The sequence below is a fragment of the Mytilus edulis genome, chromosome 2, assembly GCF_963676685.1.
Source record: "Mytilus edulis chromosome 2, xbMytEdul2.2, whole genome shotgun sequence".
Taxonomy (NCBI): domain Eukaryota; kingdom Metazoa; phylum Mollusca; class Bivalvia; order Mytilida; family Mytilidae; genus Mytilus; species Mytilus edulis.
The window spans coordinates 104,487,630-104,511,419 of record NC_092345.1 but is presented as its reverse complement, the minus strand read 5'-3'; the positions used below and the strand labels follow the sequence as shown (position 1 = coordinate 104,511,419).

General features: G+C 31.6%; 1 protein-coding gene across 2 annotated transcripts; it reads left to right on the top strand.

The window, feature by feature from the left end:
* Positions 1-652: 652 nt before the first annotated feature.
* On the top strand, positions 653-23,346 carry LOC139513776 (high mobility group protein 20A-like). 2 transcript variants are annotated; one of them, XM_071302571.1, is made up of 11 exons: positions 653-801; positions 6,364-6,472; positions 8,460-8,518; positions 9,500-9,540; positions 10,280-10,486; positions 17,565-17,679; positions 18,368-18,405; positions 19,089-19,161; positions 19,799-20,014; positions 20,422-20,560; positions 22,631-23,346. In XM_071302571.1, the coding sequence occupies exons 2-11, from the start codon at positions 6,366-6,368 to the stop codon at positions 22,641-22,643; spliced, it is 1,008 nt and encodes a 335-aa protein (XP_071158672.1). In that variant the 5' UTR covers positions 653-801; positions 6,364-6,365; the 3' UTR covers positions 22,644-23,346. The 2 variants fall into 2 exon arrangements, with proteins under 2 accessions (XP_071158672.1, XP_071158673.1); XM_071302572.1 differs by lacking the exon at positions 653-801 and adding an exon at positions 5,589-5,720.
* Positions 23,347-23,790: the final 444 nt, after the last annotated feature.

Here is a 23,790-nt window from a genome sequence, read left to right as displayed (position 1 = left end):
TATATTTAGATATAAATAGAAAGTGAACTCGTCACAATTGGATTTTTGTATGTCTGTTTAATTTCACATTGAAGTTTAAGAAAATGTGTTAATCATAATTTTTACCTGTATAAAAATGAGTTTTGGGGGATGGAATCAGTCAAACAAATAGTTTACCTTAGTTTCACTTTCAATGTTGACATTCTTTTCCTTTTTATAACTAACATGCATAATTCATAGTGATCCATCTCTTTCTATGGTGTTAATTGATGGTCACACAAATCTGAGACTTCTATAACACATAGTAGTCTCAGCATGAATACAAATACAATGAGCTCGAATTTTTCACTTGCAAGTGAATAACTCATCATGATGTTTCTTAGTTTATTTTTACCAAATTGAACCATACTGAGTGATAAAGGCAAATTATTATTTCAAAATTTCACATTGACATAAGTTGGGGGATTTTTTTTTTTATATATGTATACATCTTGCAGCATCTTACTTAAATGCTATCAACTAAATTACCATTTTCAATGCCTCTCATTTGGGGGCGTCATCCTGGACCACTGAAATTCACTTTAGCATCTCTTATATGAAAAAATGTTTTAAAGAAATCATATAATAAAGGAAAAGGGAGATAACATTTTTTTCTAGGCCATTCTTGTGCGTTGCATTTTATAAATTTAAATTGTCATTGGTTGTACCTTTTTCGGGTTGTCTCGGGGTTTACCATAAAATTTTATTCAGAAAGCATTTTGGCCATTGTTTATTTTGTTCCCGTACTTTATTTTTGAACGTAATTTTCTTTATTATAAAAAGGTATGTACTGTTAGAATTTGATATGACATGCATATTTGCGTTGCTCTGAACATGAATGTATGTAACGTGACGGTACCCAAATTGCACCTATTTTGACAGTTTTTTCATCTACGTTTTTTTATGATAAAGACAACAATGTCTATTCTGTGTTTATTTTGTAGCCGTATCCTTCTTTATCAAAAAGGTACACCAATTTGATTTTTATTCCATATGGAAGCATAGAAAAACTGGTCTAAACTGACCTCCAAACCAGCAATGATTCTGAAATGAGGAGTACCCAAATTGCATCCATGCTTTAATTCACATCGTCAAAAGTCTAATAACAGAGCTTTTGTTTAATTTCTTCAAATATTTCGAACAATTGGATATTAGTACCTGCTTAATCTTCATTTTTTTTTAAATGGATACTTGTAACATATTGTATTTGCTCATTTTAAAAAGATGACGTCGCAGTACATTTTGCTTTTTCAGTAAACACTTTATCTGTTGATAAATACTGTGAACGTTTTGGGCATATCTTAAAAGTTTTACCCTTGCTGAAAGATGTGCTTAGTATCAAATCATAAAAATACAAATTGTTTAGTCTCTATGAAATCTTGTAAGATTTCCGCTGCTATTTTTGCTAAATAGGTGCAATTTGGGTACTCGGTGCAATTTGGGTACCGTTACGTTAGGGTTTTACCCTCCTTTTATAATGAACACCACTTACTTGCTGTAAAGAAAAATATTAAACCAAAAAGTAAACCTGTTACCAAACAAAAGTGTCAAAACAAAAAACCACGATGGCCATGTGGTACATGCCTAAAAGCAGTAACCTGGAATCAAAAGGCACTATGCTGCGACAGCTGCGATACTTGGTTTCACATTAACTGTCAGAGTATTCCATCTCACATCTACGAGTGTATGAATGCTAGTAATATTAGCTGGGAATGCACAAATTGTGGAATGCCAAATTTCTCCACTAGCTTATTCAATAACCAATCAAGCATATCATTAAATTCTAGTAGTAACTGGAGTATGAGTGATACATCACTCAATAACAGCCTAGGTGCTCCTCAGGCATCTTCATCGCCTATGGTTAAGACTAAATCAAAACCGAAAGTCAAAACATCACAAAAAGCCACTACTAAAAATCAAAAACCTATCAGGATACTTAACCTAAACTTTCAATCGATACGAAATAAAAAAGAAGATCTCAATCAGTTAATTGATTCATCTAAACCTGATATAATCATAGGCACTGAAACATGGCTAGACAAAAATATATCATCATATGAATTCTTTCCATCAGAACTATTTAATGTCTATAGATCAGACAGACCACCAAAAAAAAATAACCAAAGTCATGGAGGTGTACTTATTGCTATTAATAAAGAACTTATAAGCACAGAAGTAAGCGAACTTAAAACTGACTGTGAAATAGTTTGGTCTCAAATAAACATGACTGGTAGTAAGAACTTGTTAATAGGTGCATATTACAGACCACCATCAGATAAAGGAACATCTTTACAACAACTAGAACTATCACTTAGTAGAATCAACCAATCATCAAATACTAATATCATGATTGGTGGTGACTTTAACCTAGGTCATATTGACTGGTCTATACCTCAGGTCATACCGGGTAAACCGGACGCTGAACATCATAATAAACTTTTAGAATTACTAGAAAATTTTAACCTTCAACGAATAGTTAATACACCAACTAGAAAAGAAAGAATATTAGACTTAATCCTAGTTAACAATCCAACAACTGTTAACAAAGTAAACACACTTCCACCACTAGGACTAAGTGACCATGACATCGTCTACATAGAAATTGACACTTGGCTTCGTAAAATCAGACAACAACCTAGAAAAATACTCAAATACGACAAAGCGAACTGGGAAAACATAGAAGCAGACCTTCAAAAAACACTCGAAGAGCTTACTGTTATGAATAACAACAACAACAGTACTATAAACGAAATGTGGGATTTATTTAAAAACAACATCACAAAATCAATAGATACAAACATCCCACATAAAATGTTAACATATAAACACCGACTTCCCTGGGTGCACAACACACTCAGAAAAATGATAAATAAAAAGAATAAATTGTACTCTAAAATGAAAAAGGACAAAAAGCATATACTTAAATATAAAAAACTTAAACAACAAGTCCAACAAGAACAGAGACGTGCCTATTGTACATACATAGAAAAAATGATCCTTGACCTTCCAACAAATGACCCTGACCAAAGTTACAGCAACCAATCAAAACCGAAAAAACTCTTTTCTTACATTAAATCCATCAGAACTGACAATAGTGGAGTTGCTCCCCTGAAAAAAGAGGGACAATTAACAACTGATACAAAACAAAAAGCCAACATTTTAAATGAGCAATTCCAATCAGTCTTTACCACCGAAACAGCAAGTAATATGCCTGATAAAGGACCAAGTCCTCATCCAGTCATTCCATCACTCACAATTACAACACCTGGCATACAAAAACTCTTAAACAACATCAATCCGCACAAAGCCACTGGCCCAGATAACATCAGCGGCAGAGTTCTAAAACAACTTCAAAACATAACGGCACCTATCCTCACCATTATTTTCCAGAAATCGCTTACATCTGGCTGTATACCATCTGACTGGAAACATGCAAATGTCGCACCAGCATACAAAAAAGGTGAAAAATACAACGCAGTTAACTACAGACCAATCTCTCTCACTTGTATCAGTTGCAAACTAATGGAACATGTCATAACAAAACATTTAATTAATCACTTAGAAAAAAACAATTTATTATACGACCTCCAGCACGGCTTCAGACACTCTAGATCATGTGAAACACAACTTCTATCTTTTATACAAGAACTGGCTTCAAATTCAGACAATAACACCCAAACAGACCTTGTAATTATGGACTTTGCCAAAGCCTTTGACAAAGTCCCACATCAAAGACTCTTATACAAACTACACTTCTATGGAATACAAAATGAAACACTTAACTGGATCTCTGCCTTTTTATCAAACCGCACACACACAGTTGTCCTGGATGGAGAGTCATCAGACGTTGCTCCAGTTACTTCTGGTGTCCCACAGGGAACAGTTCTGGGTCCAGTTCTATTCCTGGTTTACATAAACGACCTACCAGAATATTTGAAAACCAGTAAACTCAGACTGTTCGCCGACGACAGCATCATTTACAAAAGCATCAAATCTAAAGAAGATTGTGATAGTCTTCAGGAAGATCTTGATGCTGCTGCAAAGTGGGAAGAAGACTGGCTGATGGCTTTCCATCCAGACAAATGTACAGTTCTCACAGCCTCAAATAAGAAAAATACAATTAAAAAAGACTACATTCTCCACAGTCATACACTAGAATCTGTCTCCGCAGCTAAATATCTTGGTATAACACTGCAATCTGACCTAAAATGGAACCAGCACACAAACAACATCATTGGCAATGCAAATAAAAGTCTAGGATTTCTAAAAAGAAATCTAAAAACATCAATCACAAACATTAAGTCCCAGGCATACCTAGCACTTGTCTGACCAAAACTAGAATATGCTTGTTCGGTTTGGAACCCTCATACTGCTGAACAATGCAATAAACTTGAGATGGTTCAACGTCGGGCAGCTAGGTATGCCTGCAATCGTTACCACAACACCAGTAGCGTTACAGACATGCTCAATACCTTAAATTGGCCTACCTTACAACAACGCAGACTTAAAACTAGACTTATAATGTTCTATAAAATTGTTCACCATATTGTCGCCATACCATCAGATTTACTCATACCAACAGACAATAGAACCAGACAATTCCATCCACAAACTTACAGACACATACTTACATTTAAAGACTGTTACAAATATTCCTTTTTTCCGTTTACTATCACACAATGGAATGTACTACCTCCAAAGGTAGTACTTTCTCCAACCTTAAATATTTTTAGAGAACAGTTGACACCTACTGTTCTCTACAATATAAAACAGTAAACCTAGTAGTTATATAAATAGTTTTAACCACATGTCATGTTAGTATTTGTTTATTTTTGGCACTTTTCTTTTGTAAATATTTATTTATTATTATCCTACGCATGCGCAGCAGTTAGTAATCATCAAAAATCTGATGGATAACTGGATACCATAAGAAGAAGAAGAAAGACTAAAGTCTACTAAAGATTTAGCACACTCACACTGCACTGTCACTCACTGTTTCGACACTGAGCATTTTTACTACCCAGTTCCCCAGTCTGGCCATGAACAGATGAATGGTCTTAATACCAGAAAGTTAACCTTCCTCAAATAAAATGGAGAGTGGAAACTTGTGACGTTGTGTCTGGTTTCAACTCTCAAAGCTGGTTCTCAAAAGCAAGATGCATTCTAGTGCAATATAATCTACCTTCAGCCCCCTTTTTTTGGGACGATAAATGCATTTGAATGGGGACATGTAGTTGGAACCCCCCCCTCTTTTTCCTTGGTTAGGAACTCCCCTTTTTTAATGGCTGGATCCACCCCTGCTATGTGCTTGTGGTTGTAGATGCAAATGCACTGACAATTGCTTTATGGTAGTAAATCTAACCAGAAAACTGTGCTATGCTTTGCATGCTAAAAAAAATGAACTCTTAAAGACCTTTCTGTTCATCTAGCATAAAGGTCAGAAACTGTAGCCAATGTACACCCCACAGGGCGTACATTTATTTCTTATTTTTTAATATTCCCAAACCAATTGTATAAAGACTTGTTCATAACAAAGTGCTCCTTTGAAGGAAGGATTTCCTAATACAGATACAGATACAGAATTGGGAATATATGTCAAAGAGGTAAAAACCTGATCAAAGAGCAGACAACAGCCCAAGGCCACCAATGGGTCTTCAAAGCAGCAAAAAAATCACTTACCCAGTTAAGTTTTACCCTTGTCTGTATGTATGTTCCAAAGTTGGTTTCCTTTCTATAACTTAATTTTGCATCAACCAAATGTTATGAAACTTATACACAATGCTTATTACCTTTGATAGCATCCCGATTCCCATTTACTATTCTGGAGTTATGCTCCTTTCAAAATATAAAAATTGTTTTTCGTTTCCGTTCTTTAACTTAAGTTTGCCTCAACCTATGGTTGTGAAAATTATACACAATAAATATTATCACATATTACAGATCAAGTTCGAAATTTGGTGGCTTCACTTTCATGACTTTTACTGTTTTTGAATTATGTCCCTTTATAAACATAAAAATTGCTGATTTTTTTTCGTTTTCCTTCTCATTTAATTTGCAACAACCAAACGTTATGAAACTTATACACAATGCTTATTACAACATAATACAGATAGTGCTGATTTTTCTTGGGTAATGCCCTTTTATAATCATAAAAATTACTGAATTTAGATTCCTCATATGGTATATTTTGTTCTTAATCCAACATCATCTATTCATATGGGAAATTGAATTGAAGAAAAGTAAAATGATAGAATTGCATGACCTCAGTACATATTTACGGGTGTGGATTATGGATCGGGGGCAGGTAATTTGAAAGAATTGCATGACCTCTGTTTATATTTACAGGTATGGATTATGGATCAGGGCCAGGTAATCTGTCTGGTTTGAAGCTTGGGTTTGAAGGCTTTGATGATGATGTGTCTAAAGAAAGTACAGATTTAACAGTTGATGCCTCGTAAGTTATAAATATGTATTCAAGTTTCACTTGGAATTTTTGTGAATATATTAAAATATCATTAATTTTCAAACTGTACACTTGAAACTGGTACCACTAAATATACTACTTTGATTTCTTCTTTACCTTTACCTTTACCCAATGAAATTAGTTTAAACATATTTTATTTGCTGAATTAAAGCAAAATGGATTAGACACAAGTAAATCATACTTATGAAGTCTTCTCCATAATACAATATAAAGTTACAATAATAGTATAATATAATGGACATGCATATAAAACAAACAATTTATACAATATAATACTAGCTTTGATAGGTGAACAAAAAGGATATAAAGTAAAAAGAGAAAAAGAAAGTTTGAACAGTCGTATAATTCTGTGACGATGACTTGTGAATTGTGAAAAATGAATGACATACCAGACAGTTTTCTAGTCAACATCACATCACATCAAAATATCAACATGAAATATACAATGTACCAACTCATTGCTACATTTGTTTACTACAGTAATATTATAATTGGAAGGTGCATTTGAAAAAGAAGATGTGGTATAAGACAACTCTTCACAAGAGACCAAAATGACACAAAAATTAACAACTTTAGATCACTGTACAGCCTTCAACACTAAGCTATGTCCATACCACATAGTCAGCTATAAAAGACCTTGAAATGACAAATGTAAAATAATTCAAATATTAAAACTAATGACATAATTTTAATTTATGTTTAATTTAATAAACATAACTGCATGCATGGTCTTGTACACTATTATGGTTACCCCTTGTCTGCATAGCTTTTAGAGTAAGAGCAAATTTGTCTGAAGTTGCTAGCAGTTAGAATTACATGTTTGTGATAACATGCTAGAACACAAAAAAAATCTGGATTTACATTTTGTTCTTGTACAAATGAGTTTTCATGACCTGTATAAATGATGTTATTGTTTTAAATATTCAAAACATCAGATACATCCTTGTAAGTAATGGTGACTATATATTAGATAGATAATTTTATTAACCAATCATGGTGCCCAAAATTTGAGCTATACAATCAAATGAATTACAAAATAAAGCATTTATGTCATGTTTTATTGATTATGTTATCCTTGTAAGTATTTGTGACTATAATTAAGCACTTATGTCATGTTTTATTGATTATGTTATCCTTGTAAGTATTTGTGACTATAATTAAGCACTTATGTCATGTTTTATTGATTATGTTATCCTTGTAAGTAATGGTGACTATAATTAAGCACTTGTGTCATGTTTTATTGATTATGGTGAGTCATTAATTTAAACGAAATTCTTTTTTTTTTTTTTTGTACACTTGTAATGTAATAGAAATGAGAATATAGTGTTAGATGTAAAGACGAGGGTAATATATATCAAATTATTTTATTATACTTCACGTTAAAATGCCATATTTTGATTGGCTGATACAAGGGTGTTAATTTACTCTATCACATGGCTGAGAGGGTGACAATTTTTTTGAATGTTACCCTCTCGTCTAGACCAATCAAAAATTGATAGATTAAAAGACAATGAATTGAATTTATATCAAGTAATTGAATACAATGATAAAGTTCTACGGTTTGGATCAGATTTTATTATTTGACTGTCAAAATAAAAATAATAAAACATCTTGCTTAACTTTTGCCGTTTTTTTTTCTTATAACTGTAACATTGTTATGTACGTGACGTCATAGAAAATACTTTTAAAATAAAATTAATCTGTAAAAGATTATAATGATAGGACTTTCAGTATAACAAATTAAATAACACATAGCTGAGAGGGTGATAGAGCAGATTGGTACCCCTCGAAAAAGCATTGTCAACCTGGGCTTTGCCGCGGTTGACAATGTTTTCTCGGGTACCAGTCTGCTCTATCACCCTCTCAGCTATGTGTTATTTATTTAATGTCTTTTGATATACATATAGCTATGCATTATAAATGATATTTTGCTAAGTTTGAAGGATTTTTCTTTTAGTTTTGCTTCACAAGATGGCAGTTTTCTTCCAAATCCACAGCTTGGAGATTTACAACAAGGTAAATGTTTTTGAACTAATATTATGTATAAAGGAACATACAATTTAATATATAGTAATATGTTACTATATAGAGTGTGATGATGCTTACTTTGACTCAGCTTGTTTTTGGTTCTATCATCATGATCGTTCCTCTTTTCATTAATTTTTTGATATTCTCAACTTTAAAGCCATTGAAGTGTCTAAACAATGTCTTTTGAGTTGTAAATAGTTATTTTATTATGTTTTATTTTGAAAATCAACAGCTCTTGGAAAAAAGAGCAAAATTGCAGCTAATGTATTTTTTTTTAAGGGAGAATTAAATTTGAATAAGTACCAAATAATTACCAAACATTTAATTGATATTTTTAGGAAATGAATATGTTAGTTTTTATGAATTTTAGAGTTACTAGGTCAATGCATTAACAGCCAAGGTGGCAGACGTTATAAATTAACTGAAAATATAGGAAAAAAATTTGTTTGGAGATAATATCTTTATCATACATCAGATTTTTATCAGACTTTGATACATAACGGTCTCTGGGGGGAAATATCTTTACTTATTCTCAAATGACAAGGTTCCATTTTACAAGGTCAAGGCAAAAGCAACTATAAATAAACCCTTTTTACCACAATGAAGTGTCTTGAATCCTATTGATATTTGAAATCATCATAAACAATTAACCATAAAATGCCTCTTTGCAAATAGTGACCATTTACTTTGTCAGCATCAATAACTGCAGACAAATTGCAGACATCTTTTTTGAGCCATAGTATTTGTCAAACTTTCCGAAAGATTATGAATGAGGATCACAAACAATATAATGGTTGTGGACCCACTTAGTATTTTAACCTACCAATAAAATGTATCCTTAATGTGTTTTCATCTGTTGTATGCATGAACTATTTGCAGCTTAACATTAAACAAACAAACAATCACTCAATAAAACTTTATAAGTTGTGTGTGTAATTCCTGTTAGCAATATTATAAATGTCTTTTCAGTAGCCAACATACCAGCATCAGAAAATGAAACACAGTCTGAGGTAAGACTTATATTCTATGTTTCTCATGTTTCTCTGTAAACTTATATTGTTGATAGGATTTTGTACTCATCAAATGATAGAATGTGAATTGCGCCAACCATATTTTACAAATGACTACTGTAATGATGGTATATTTAAATGGACTTTTACTTGTAAATGATGATTAAGAACACACAACATTAATTGTAGTGTGAGAGGCCTAGGGTTTAGTATCAAGCCTAGTAATTACATACCAAAGAAGTTCAAATTGATTTTTGATGTTTATCATTTTTACTGTAGAGTTATTTGTCTTAGTAATTTAACATTTCTTCACGTTACTTTATGAATAAGGACAAATAAAATATGATTCAGCATGTCAGTCTAGTATAAAGCAATTAATATTTATATAACTGTAAAATTTTATCATTTGTCCGCTGGACATGGATATATTTAAAAAAAGAAGATAGGGTAGGATTGCCAATGAGACAACTCTCCACAAGAAACCAAATGACTAAGAAATTAACAACTATCGGCCTTTAACAATGAGCAAAATCTATATTGCATAGTCAGCTGTAAAAGGCCCTAAAATGACAAATGTAAAATAATTCAAATGAGAAAACTAACAGCCGAATTTATGTACAAAAAATGAACAAATAAAAATATGTAACACATCAACAAACAACAACCACTGAATTACAGGCTCCTTACTATATGCATTAATGGTATGATTGTTGTTATTTGCCAGATTTCCCTTTTTCAGAAAACAAAGAAAGGAGGATGGCCAAAAGGGAAAAAAAGAAAGAAACTGAAAGATCGTAATGCCCCAAAACCAGCACTATCTGGATACATACGCTTCCTGAACGAGAAAAGAGAAGTGATGAGAAAAGAAAATCCAAACCTGTCTTTCTCAGAACTAACAAGACTGCTAGGGAGTGAATGGAGCAAACTTCAACAGCATGAAAAACAAGTAATTTAAATGTCTATTAAAATTCAAATACAACAGCATGGAAAACAATTAATACTGACACAGAATGTAACTTTATCTAAATTAAATACAACAACATGGAAACAAATAATTCTTATATTTAACGTGACGGTACCCAAATTGCACCTATTTTGACAGTTTTTTCACCTACCTTTTTTTATGATAAAGACAAAAATGTCCATTCTGTTTTTATTTTGTAGCCGTATCCTTCTTTATTATATAGGTATACCAATTTGATATTTAATCCATATGGAATCATACAAACATTGGTCTAAACTGACCTCCAAACCATCAATTATTCTGAAATGAGGAGTACCAAAATTGCATCCATGCTTAAATTCGCATTGTCAAAAGTCAAATAACAGAGCTTTTGTTTAATTTCTTCAAATATTTTGAACAATTGGATATTATTCCATGCTTACTCTTCATTTTTTTTTAAATGGATACTTGTAACATATTGTATTTGATCATTTAAAAAAGATGACGTTTTTATGACGTCGCATTGTGACGTTTCAGTACATTTTGCTTTTTTCAGTAAACACTTCATCTATTGATAAATACTGTGAACGTTTTGTGCATATCTATATATTTTTACCTATGTTGAAAGATGTGCATAGTATCAAATCATGAAAATACAAATTGTGTAGGGCCAACCTTAAAAATATGTTTGTTTGCAGTTTTCCGACTGTACCTTCAGACTGAAGGGTCGGTAGGTAGGAAAAATATTTTATTTTATCAGCCAAAATACAGTTTAAACAAGCAGTTACACTATAAACCAAGTTTCTTGTGAAGAAAAAAAAACATTTTAAAACAACAAACACTGGACATGCTGAAAACCAACATCAAATGAACAGGCATTTTCAGATAAAAAACTTTTTAACCAAAACTGAAACTTTAACATAGTGTCATTATCCAATTTATGACATAAAAATATGGTATAATTATTAAATACTGGAACACTTATAAACAAGGAATTTCATTATGACTAGAACGGTTTTAAAGAAATATATTCAGACATGTATGCTTCTTGACTAGAATGTTTTCATGAGTAGAGTATTTTCATCAGAAAAATGTAGATATTAAAGATTTATAAGACAATGTATTAAAGAGTGTATTTTTAATAAAAAAAAAATAACCATTGAATCTTCCTCAATTGAAAAAAAGGCAACTTGAAAAAAAAGTATTAAGACATTTGACTGTTTTCATATTTCTAACAGTATTTAATTATATGTGATAAGGTTATATTTTTGCCAGGTTTTAATGAAAACCAAAGAAATCTTAAGTTTGGGGCGAAATCCATAGCACCCCATTAAAAGTAAATGGTCTGTACTGAAATGTTTTTAATGCATAAAAAAAATTGGCAGCATAGCTTCTAAGGACATGTTTTAATTGAATTCACACAGGCCACACAGTTTGGGTATATTTGATATTGTAATAAAGAGAATAATTGCAATAAGTGGGGCAGCCCCCCTTATCCTAAAGGAGCATACTCATTGCAATCGAAGATAGATTTAATATAGAGAGAGTATATTTATTTTTCAAGCTAACCATTCATTTTCTCTACATCTTTGTGTAGTTAGCGTTGCTTCTTATTGATTTGGCATGATCTATATCCATTAACATTTCAAATGAGCCCTTCCTCCGTACAGACGTGTTTACAGATATCCATGAAGATTTAAGTCACGGAGGCACAGGCACTTGTTTCTATCCATTGGAAGACCCACTATCAAAGTATATTTACGAAATATATGTTGATAGTGGGTCTTCCAATGGATAGAAACAAGTGCCTGTACACGGAGTTGTTTCATCTTTGTCGTCTTTACAATGATTTGTAGAAAATATGCCATACTTCAAGCTGCTGTCGAATTATTTAACCACTGAAATTGGTTCCATAAAGTCAGGCTCCAAAGATTCTGTACTCGATTTGTTTGAGACAGAATGGTTATCGTGTCAGTTATGAATATCCGCTGCATCATCGTCAATGATATCATCACACATCATTACATGTGCCTGAATCTGTATAAACAGTTTACTAATAAACTTTTTTTTGTTTGTTATTTGTCTTAAAATTGACACGAGACGACAGCGTAAAGTACTCCTCCGTGACTACATGGATACCTGTAAACAATTTCCATGTGCTTTATCATTAAATGGTCACATGAACGCTTGACGGAAAGCTAAAAAAAAACGAACTTGAAATGCGTAATAGACAACTTTCGAGTTCGATGCATTTCCGTCAAAAGCTCTGGTTTTAGTGAACGTCATTTGTGCGTTTAGGGGCTTCGTCACTTCCTTTCCAATGTCGAGCGAGTGGTTTAAAAACTATAATTCTATATTGTACGAATTATTCGGCAAACTGAATTCTCAAAAGTGACAATCAGCATTGCTGTCATTAGGGAATTGCCATTCAGTACCTACAGAACAACCATTATGTCTAGTTTATCCTGCACAATGACGATCACAAAGACGCTTGATGAACGTAAATAGTGCAGGGATACAGGCGACCCCCTGAATCTGGTAAATGACGTCATAAAGGCGCGTATAATTGACGAGTTTTTTCCGGTGACGGATGAACTCGAAAGTGGTCTATTGACCCAGACTTTAAATCATTTCTGGAAAGGACACAAAGTTCCGGATCGCGTCAATAGAAGTATTAAAAAAAATTTCTTCAAATTTAAAGCAATAAAATTTTCACAGTCGGGAGGATTTTCAAGGGTCGGTCGGTAAACTGCAAACAAACAATATTTTAATTTAAGCCTAGTCTCTAGGAAATCTTGTAAGATGTCCGCTGCTATTTTTGCTAAATAGGTGCAATTTGGGTACTCGCTGCAATTTGGGTACCGTTACGTTATGTCTAAGCTAAATTCATTGGTATTAATTGATATCTAAGTTTAATAAAATCCAAAGAAGCTAGAATAATAAACTTCAAAATTTAAATAAATTAAAACTAAAACATGAAACACAGTTATATGCCAGTCCTATGACTTTTGGGAGTAAATCAAAGAATATAGAGTTATCTCCCATTCCACACCAATTAATAACAAATGAAACATGCCTGAGAGTGTTGATAGATAGTAATAACTTAAGAATGTACTATTATAGGTGAAATTAAAGAAATCTAGAATTTAGAATAGGTGCATTAATTCAGAAGAGCATTAGTGAAGGAATATAATAAGCTTAAAATGTTGATAGGGTATACGTTCCTATTTGAGATATTTTTTTTTTTTTTTAATATTAAACATATTTTATTAACAATCACCTGTTACATCAACCCTCAGTTGCCCAGGGAAGCAACTAAGGGGGCCCCAATTTTTACAGTCTCATTTGTCGGGGAAAAGCAAATGAGAAAAAAACTCCCACTATAAATTATTAACATCAACCTTTAAAAATATTATCTATCTTTGTACATATGTACATGTACCTGCAATCAATATCGATCTATATATCTATACATCTCACCATATATAATTATTTGAATAAAGTTTGTTTTTTATCTTCATTTATTTCTCACAAAGGCTACCTGTATTTATTAAGCAGTTTCAATTTTATCGTACATCAAGTCTTTTGTTATGTTAATTTCGATTACATTAAATTTCTGGTCGAGTGATCATTTACCACGTGCGATTTGTTAAAGGGATGTGTACTTCATTCATAAAAAAATGGATAAATTAATGATTTTGATTCCCAATAAGGATTAATATCAAAGATATGGTGAGTAAATATTTGTTTATAATATGAACCTGTTGATACAACATGTCTTGTTACAATTAGATGATATACATGAATATATACACAACAGAAATTACATGTAGGGAGTTGCGAGCAGTGTACATATTATTATTCAATCAGTATCAAGGAGGTCATTGAACTGACCTGACCATGCAAAATATATATTTATATACAAAAAATGTCACACATAGTAGAATAGGCTTCGATTTTCGTATTCGGTTTAAAATATTTGAGCAGAAATTGCATTTCATGTTTTATCATATTTAAAATCACCAATTTACTTATCCCTTTCTTTTGATATTTTGCGATATTTCTAGTTTTCCAGATAACCCATTTCGTGATTAAAAGCACCGTATCTAAAATTTGGGTATAAGATGCATCTGCATTAATGACCCCAAAAATTATACTTGTTTCCGATTTTTGTAATTTTTGGATATTTAATTTTGAACAAAATTCCCTTATTTTCTCAAAAATTTCCCGCCAAACGTCTTCCACCAGTTTACAATAAATAAAAAGATGAAATAGTGATTCTTTTTCATTGCAAAAGTGACACTTCCCGTTTGAGCGATTCATTTTTTGTAACTTTTCTTCAGTGTAAATTATATTATGTAGTAACTTCCATTGAAATTGTTTAATTTTCCTGTTAGCTAAATTCTTATTCAAAGTTTCCCAAATGTAATCCCATGGTAGTTCATTCCCAAAATGTAAATTCCACTTCAACTGACTATTTGGAGCTGTTTTATTCTCATAAAAGTATCTAATATCTTTAAGGCATAATTTTTTGGCATCAACGACAACTCCATTTTTTATAAATTGACAAGAATTTATTATTTTTATAGGTCCATCAGAATGACTATGTATACTAGAGTCTGTTTTTAAAACGTCAATTTGTTGAGGTGTTAACGAAGATTTAATGCGGCTATATTGTGCAATCCAATTCCTTTTATCTTTAAGACTGTTAAAAATATCAAGGGATGTTTTAAAGGATTTATTGTTTAAGTCCCATATATCTTTAATTTTTTTTATTCCACTGGAGGCAAAATTTGCATAATATAATGCATGTCCCTTGAACTTCAATTTACAATTGCCGAAAATATTTTCTTCTAAAAGGTCCTCTTTCGTGACCGATTTTTGGATTTTCTGTAAGTCAGTCCAGGAAATTAAAAGTTCTTTATAATAATTGGACATTTGTATTTGCTTAAAACATGTAGTGTCCGAACAAGAACATATAAAAAAGTCTGTATCATATTTTTCGTCTAGTGACGTTAACCAGTATTTTCCTATTGCATTCCATTTTTGTGTTTTTGAGTTGACAATACTGTACATACTTTTCACTTGTTTTGATTTAATAAAGTCCCTTAAGTTTATCATTCCTATCCCCCCTTTTTCTTTCGGTAAACAGCACACTGTTCTTGCGACTTGGTTTGTTTTCCCATCCCATATAAAGGACCATATAATATTATTTATTTGTTTTTCGTATATATCCGGGATACCTCTCATTTCAATTTCGTATCCAATGACGGACAGTACAAAGGATTTAATAATTAAGACTTTTCCCGTAAATGTGAGATCTCTTGATTTCCAAACTTCCATACAGCTTTTTATTTTATTTATTTTTTCTAACCAAATTTGATCTCTAAGTCCACCCCGTATCCATGTAGTACCCCTAATGCTTTCACAGGACGCTTAGACCATTTAATTTTGTTAAATTTTGGTTTTTTATTTCGCCACTTGCCTAAATACATGCCAACAGTCTTATCCATATTCATTTTAGCCCCCGAAGCATTTTCGTACAGTTTTAAAGTTTTAAATGTTTCTTCGATAGACTCCTCGCTTTTATTAAAGAGTTGAGTATCGTCAGCAAACATATTTAGCTTTGTTTCAATAAAGTCCCCAGTTCTAGTAGGAAGTTTTATTCCTTTTATATTAGGATTGTTTCTAATTGATGCTGCAAGTGGTTCTGCTTGCAGGATATATAACATCGGGGCTATTGGGCATCCTTGACGAATTGAACGGGTTATGCCTACGAATCTAGAAGTAAACCCATTCGTATGAATGCACGTCTTAGCGTTAATGAAAAGCATTTTTACCCAACTCCTGAATTTTTCCCCAAACCCAAATTTTAATAAGCAAAAATCGATCCATTCCCATTCCGCCCTATCAAATGCTTTTTGTTGATCTAAAAATAATATCGCACCCTCCTCATCTTCTAATTCACAAAAATCTATAACATCTTGTAATAATCTATTGCCTTGAAAAATGTTGCGCCCTTTGACAAACCCTTTTTGATCGAAATCAATTATTTGCGGTAATACATTTTTTAACCTTTCCGCGAGTACTTTGGAAATAATTTTATAGTCCGTGTTCAAGAGCGTTATAGGACGCCAATTTTTTATGTCTTCTCTCTCCCCAGACTTAAACATAAGCGTTATCATACCTCTGTATTGAGATTCACAGAGCACTATTTGAGATATTTAATTATAAAAAAATGAAGCTAAAAGCATAAGGCTGACTTGGACTTTTATCTAATGTTTGCATTGGTATTATTTGAGTCTCAAATCGAAAAGAAGAAAATATAGAATCTGTTTAAATTTGGTAATGACCTGATATGAGCAATTGAAGCTTGACATGAAAAGAAAATTGAGTGTTATGGGGCAAAATATTTAACCCTGTATCATAGTTTAAAAAAAATAAGGAGTCTGAACATCTGACACAGATTCCTAAACATGACCTTTGGCATTTGTTGGGTTGATAACATCTGACACAGATTCCTAAACATGACCTTTGGCATTTGTTGGGTTGATAAGTCTGAACATCTGACACAGATTCCTAAACATGACCTTTGGCATTTGTTGGGTTGATAACATCTGACACAGATTCCTAAACATGACCTTTGGCATTTGTTGGGTTGATAAGTCTGAACATCTGACACAGATTCCTAAACATGACCTTTGGCATTTGTTGGGTTGATAAGTCTGAACATCTGACACAGATTCCTAAACATGACCTTTGGCATTTGTTGGGTTGATAACATCTGATCACCATTGAAGAAAAATACTTATTGATGATAACAACTGAAAAAAACACATACATGACATAATGATTACCTTATATATTAAGTCAAAAATATTGTTGGTTTCCCTTAATAGAAGAGTAAAATTTCAAAGCTTAATTGAATGTTTTGGTAAAACAATTTATATGACCTTTCAAAATCTTAAGCTGTAAATGTGTAGTAGTTTTTCAAATGGGAAAAAATATGTTTATAAATGTAGTATTCTCTCCTTTATATGAAAATATGAACAAAAAAACTAAATTCCTCAATTTTTTTCAGAGATACCTTGATGAAGCAGAAAAAGACAAAGAAAGATACTGGAAAGAAATGGAGGCATATCAGAAAACAGAAGCATTTAAACAATTCAAAATACTTAGAGAGAAAAGAATGAAAGGTACTTTTACAGTAATGCAATGTTTTCAACTATCTGATGTAAGCAACTATGGTTTAGTCATGTAAATTCTTTAAAATTTCTGTCTCTCCTTAAAATCATTTCACACCATAGATGACCATCTGCAGTATATTTACTGCAATATTTTTGCCAAACAAGAAGTTAAAAAAAAGGTGAGTACTGAATTTAGCCTAGTTCTTAATCCACCAGCAATCTTCAATGGTATGGAAATTCCATATTTTTCAAAAGTAGGAAGTTCAAAATCAGAAACAAGTTCAGTTGGGGCTAGGAAAATATGTGGTTTTCATACCTTTTAAAAAGAATACTACTTAAAAAGTTAAATCGTGCCATCCTCATAAAAAAAAATCATTTCATTAAATTTAATAAAAATTTAAATCCTTAAGAAAACACCAGTACGTGTAGCTGTCTGAATCTGAAAAATAATTGACTTGACAAAGGTTTCCTGAAGCTACCAAAAGCAAAATAGAGAACATTGTACTGAAATGCTTTAGAAGAGTTTGATATTTGTTGTAAATACTTAGTTTTATAAAGGAATTGTATTATGATATATTGACCAGCAAGATCATGTGAGCCATTCAAAGTAATTAAGGTACTTTGTACTTAGTGAAAAAATATTGTGACATTACAGTAACCAAGTTATAGTGTATAAATATGTTTGTTTATATTACAGAGGATGTCAGTGATGATAGTTACAACAATACAGTCGAGGTGAGGGTTAATTATGGAGAATACCAATCTAAATATTTTGCAAATTTTGTTGAAAATCTTAAATTAATTTTAATACAAAAATTTATAATTCACTTTAAGTAAACAGAGAGCTAGATCACATGACAGATTGTTTATGCATCTATATTTGTCACCAATATAATAAACAACATTTTATTTAATGTAACAAGACTGTGACTAGAGCTGTTACATAATTGCATATTTTCTCTGTACCATGGTAATGCCTTGGCTGTATGACAGAAAAAAATATATATAACAAGTATTTGACACTTGCCAAGTCTGTAAGAATGTTTTCAGATGTTAATTGGATTGGCACTGGCAAACAATGGACCATTAGAGTTTTTGTCTAAATACAGTATATCGAGATTTGATTTGATGATGAATACAGTATTGGTATACAAGGATTTGATGATGAATACAGTATTGGTATACAAGGATTTGATGATGAATACAGTATTGGTATACAAGGATTTGATGATGAATACAGTATTGGTATACAAGGATTTGATGATGAATACAGTATTGGTATACAAGGATATAATTGTTGTGTTGCTGTTCAAAGTTTAACTCTAAAATAAGTTTCTCAGCAAAAATGGCTAGTTGGCTCATTGGAACCTAATAAAAGTACAGCTTTTTTATACTAAGAATGTTTTTTTTTTTTATAGATTAAAGATGAAACAGAGCCAGGAACATTTGATATCCCAATATTTACAGAGGATTTTCTTGACTATAATAAATGTAGGTAAACAAACAATTCCTGCCAAGCTTCATTTAATTTATTTATTCATTTAAAAAATACCACACATAACAAAGTAAAGACGCCTCGGGTGTGGGAATTTTTTGCTGCATTGAAGACCTGTTGGTTACCTTCTGCTGTTGCCTGTTCTATGGTCGGGTTGTTGTCTCTTTGACACATTCCCCATTTCCATTTTCAATTTTAGAAGGGTTATAAAAATGTATTGTGTATCAGTCCATCTGTTATTCAGTCAATCTCTCAGTTCATTAATCAATTTGATTTCCCTTTTGCTACATGAATCATTTTATATTTTTTGCAAACTTACTTTAATGTATATGGTAATACAATGACAATAGGATCCTTAATGATTTTCAGGTCGAGGCCAAAACTACACAAGACAGTAAAGCCAGAACCAATAGGAATATCCTACAAGAGCACAAGATGCCATGATCATTTCGATCTTCATTTAATTTGTGACAAATTCAGTATTTCTTTTATAAATGAAACAGATCAATGCATCCATTACAAATTTATAGAACTTGTTTATGGGTACAGCTATTTTCATAAAACACTGACATGTTCAGCTGTATTTGTAAATATGATTTGTTAAGTAATAAATAAAATTTTGTCCAATTTTAGCAAGAGAAGGAGAACTACGACAGTTTAGAAAACAGGCCACAGAACTAGAGGAACAAAATGCCATCCTCAGTAAACATATAGAGAATATGAAGCAAGCCATTGATAAGTTAGAAATAGATGCTGTACAACAAAGAAGTTCTAATTGTGCATTAACACAACATCTTGATTCATTACGGTCAACGTTATCTACACATTTTGCTGCCATTCCAATACCAGGTATTTATGTCATTCTAATGTTATAAAATTGATATGTTTTATACTTCTGTTTACAAAAGAATATTATAATTTCTTATCCTTTTATACTAATCAAAATGGATTTGTTATAAAAAATCATGTCATATAAGTATTCAAAAGATACCTATTGCTGTTTATGGCATACAATACAGTTACAAGTGAGGTAATAATGTGGCTAACATTAAACATTTTATTGTGACATTTTTGGAAAAAATGCATTTGGTTAGATTAATTAATATTATTCATAAAAAATTAGCAATCATACAAAATCTTGTTATCTTTATATGTAAGACATGAAATTAAATCTCTAAGTAAAAACAATCCATTAAAAAAAAAGTAACCAATAAAAAAATGAACTTCATGAAATAATTTATCATTTCTATTTTCAGGTTCAAATGAGCTTCCATCAGTAGAAACTGTTGATTCCTACATGGCCAAACTACATAACATAATAGTAGAAAGTCCACAAGAACATCAAAGTCTTATAATAACTATAAGAGATATTGTTAATCGTCTTAATTTAGATGGGTAAGCTTAGGTTTATTAAGTGACTGATATACTTTCTTAGAGAATGTTAAATGACCATCAATCATCATCCTTAATAGTTAGAAAATCATTATACCCCCGCTTTGAAAAAAGGGGGGTATACTGTTTTACCTCTGTCTGTCTGTCCATCCATCCATCCATCCATCCATCCATCCATCCGTCCGTCCGTCCGTCCGTCCCATGAATATTTGCGTCGCATTTTTCTCAGGAACTACTTGACAAGGGTTTCGGAAATTTGGTTTTAGGGTTTATAAAAGTCAGTTATACAGTGTGACGCGTTTTCAGATTCATCACTTGACAACTTCCTTTTTACCGAACATTTGTATCATTTTACGCATAATAGCCAAGTTGAAAATTTTCGTCACATTTTTCTCAGGAACTACTAGACAAGGATTTCTAAAATTTGGTTTCTGGGTTTATATAAGTCGGTTATACTGTGTGATGCATTTCCATATTCATCACTTGACAACTTCCTGTTTACTGAACACTTATATCATTTTACCAATAATAGCCAAGTTTAAAATTTTCGTCACATTTTTCTCAGGAACTACTTGACAAGGATTTCTGAAATTTGGTTTCAGGGTTTATATAAGTCAGTTATACCTTGTGATGCGTTTTCAGATTCATCACTTGACAACTTCCTGTGTATCGAAATATTTCAGCGGGGGTATCATTAGTGAGCAGTAGCTCACAGTTTTACTTGTTTGTTTTATTTGTCATTTATCCCTTCAGAGTTTGCACTTGAAAGATACATTACTACAGTTGAATCACAACTTTACAAAACAAAGTATACATTCAATCTCATTAAATAAAAAAAGATTTTTTGCCGAAAAAAAATCAATGCAAAGAAACAAAACACAAGCCAATATACAATTATTGACTTTTGATGAGGTTGATACTTTACAATTACTGTCTTTTGATGAGGTAAATGTGTAGTTTTATTGACTTTTGAAAAACTGATATTCACTGAGGCCAACGGCCGAAGTGAATATCAGTTTTTCAAAAGTCAATTAAACCACATATTTACCGAAACAAAAGACAGTAATTGTTTTATTCCATATTCCGAGAGAAATGTATGTAATGGCAATTATTAACCAAAACCAATTGTACATCAATCGTTTTTTTACCAAAATAGTGCAGGTAAAAGCACGCGACGTTAATGTTCACAAGTCGAAATTTAAAAAAAAAAAGTTTACTAAAAACAAAAAATCAAAAACAAGAAGTAAAGAAAAATACACCGAAAACAAGAAAAAAACCAAAAAAACCCAGAAATTTACTTGAAGTCATAAACCTACGTCATTGTCATTGCCTGGGAAAATCTATATTTGGGTACACAGACGCTGTTCCAAATCTTTTATTAACCTCTTGTGATTTTTGCCTTGGTGAATATAATTTTTATTTATTAAAAAGGATTTCCTATGCTTTTAGCCAATAAGAAAACGGAAAATTTAGTCATATAATAATATTTCAAGCTATTTTCTTATTGGACTTATGATAGATTTGTAACACTCCAGTCAACCATTAAAGTTTCTGTTTCTGTTTTCTTCACTAAAAGATGTAGAAATGAGAAACACTTACAACACATAATTTTCATGTCATGTTTTACACAACTCTAATACCATGTATAACCTATATCTCCATGCTTTTTGGACTACTAGGCAGAAAAACATTTTTAATATTTATCATTGACATTGTCAGAATATTAACTTTTCTCAATTTTTTTTTTTAAATTTTTACTCATGCCAGTTTTGTTTAAAATGACCTTCATAATTAATGTATCCTTATCATAGCATAAACTATTATCAATGAATGAATTAGATATTGAATATCTCTACACTGTTTTTTCATGAAAAGCTTTTTTTTGTGTATCATACAGAAATAATGTTTTATTCTCATTGACAACAAAATGTAAGGCTTGGTTATTGCTTGTTAACTGTCCAGTGGCAAATATTTCATGCATTTTTAGTAATTTATTAAACTTGATAATGCACATGACTATTATTTTCAGAATTTTATAAGAGTATATTGTTATTTTAAATGTTTCTTTTTCAGAGAAAAGCTGTGACAACACCACTATACACTTTCACAGAAACATCCAAGTGAATAAAATAAGACACAAGAGCAGCTTATAGTTGTCAAGCATACTATCAAATGAAAACCCATAACCATGTATCAAATGTAATGTTGTATAGTCTTTGAACAATAGTGTATTTGAAGGATAGATGTGTGTTTATCTGAATTTTTTATGTTTTATCTACTTTTGTTTGTTGAACTTGTGTAGAATTAGAAGAAAAAAATCGTCTGATGAAACGAGTTGTCATCATCTATTTGTCCAGTTAATCCTGGTTTGCCACAATGAACATTTATATGTTTAGAAATTCTCCATAGAAATTTGAGTGAATAATTCTGATCTCTGGTAGAATATGTAAGTGTGTTTCACCCTTTTTGTATGTCATTTATTTTGTGTTAACCCTACAAAAGATTTGTGGTTTACAACTTCTTAGTGATGAGTTAGATTTATGACAATTGTTGTCTTAAAATAACAGTGTCAGCGTTTCGTATCATTGACATTTTTGTAAGTCTATAAACTGTTTACTTTTTAGCATACATGGCTAGTATAAGATTTTGTTATGACTTGGTGAACATTGAAATAAAATACTTTGATAAAAGTTGATGGAGACCCAATTGCTTATTTTAGAATATTGCTATTTAAGTTATATTAATAAATGTTCTTGTCTAAAAATGGAATAAATCATTTAAAATATCAATATATAACAATTCAGTCACTTGAATATAAGGTATATGTCAATGAGACAAGAAGCCAACATAACAAGTCCACAAATTTTAGGCACCTTTACACTTTCTAGAATTGCTTTAGTAATTAATCTGGTTAATATTGACAAATTAATCAAATTACACTGCATCAAAATTTTATCTGTAAAGAGAAAGACATGTACTGAACATGGGAGAGTTGAAGTTTTTGGATGGTTAACGTGCACGACTTTATAATACTAGCGAGCTATTTTTGTCACTTTATGGGTTTAAAGTAGTATTAGATGTGAGGGCTATCAAGACCTATAAATAGAAAGCAAGACAAACAACATCATTTCCAAAAGACAGAAGAAAAGGAAAAGAATTCACACATATTACTGTAATTGAGTGGTATCAACAATTTCAAGTACTACCTGAAAAGTAAGACAGTATCATAAAAT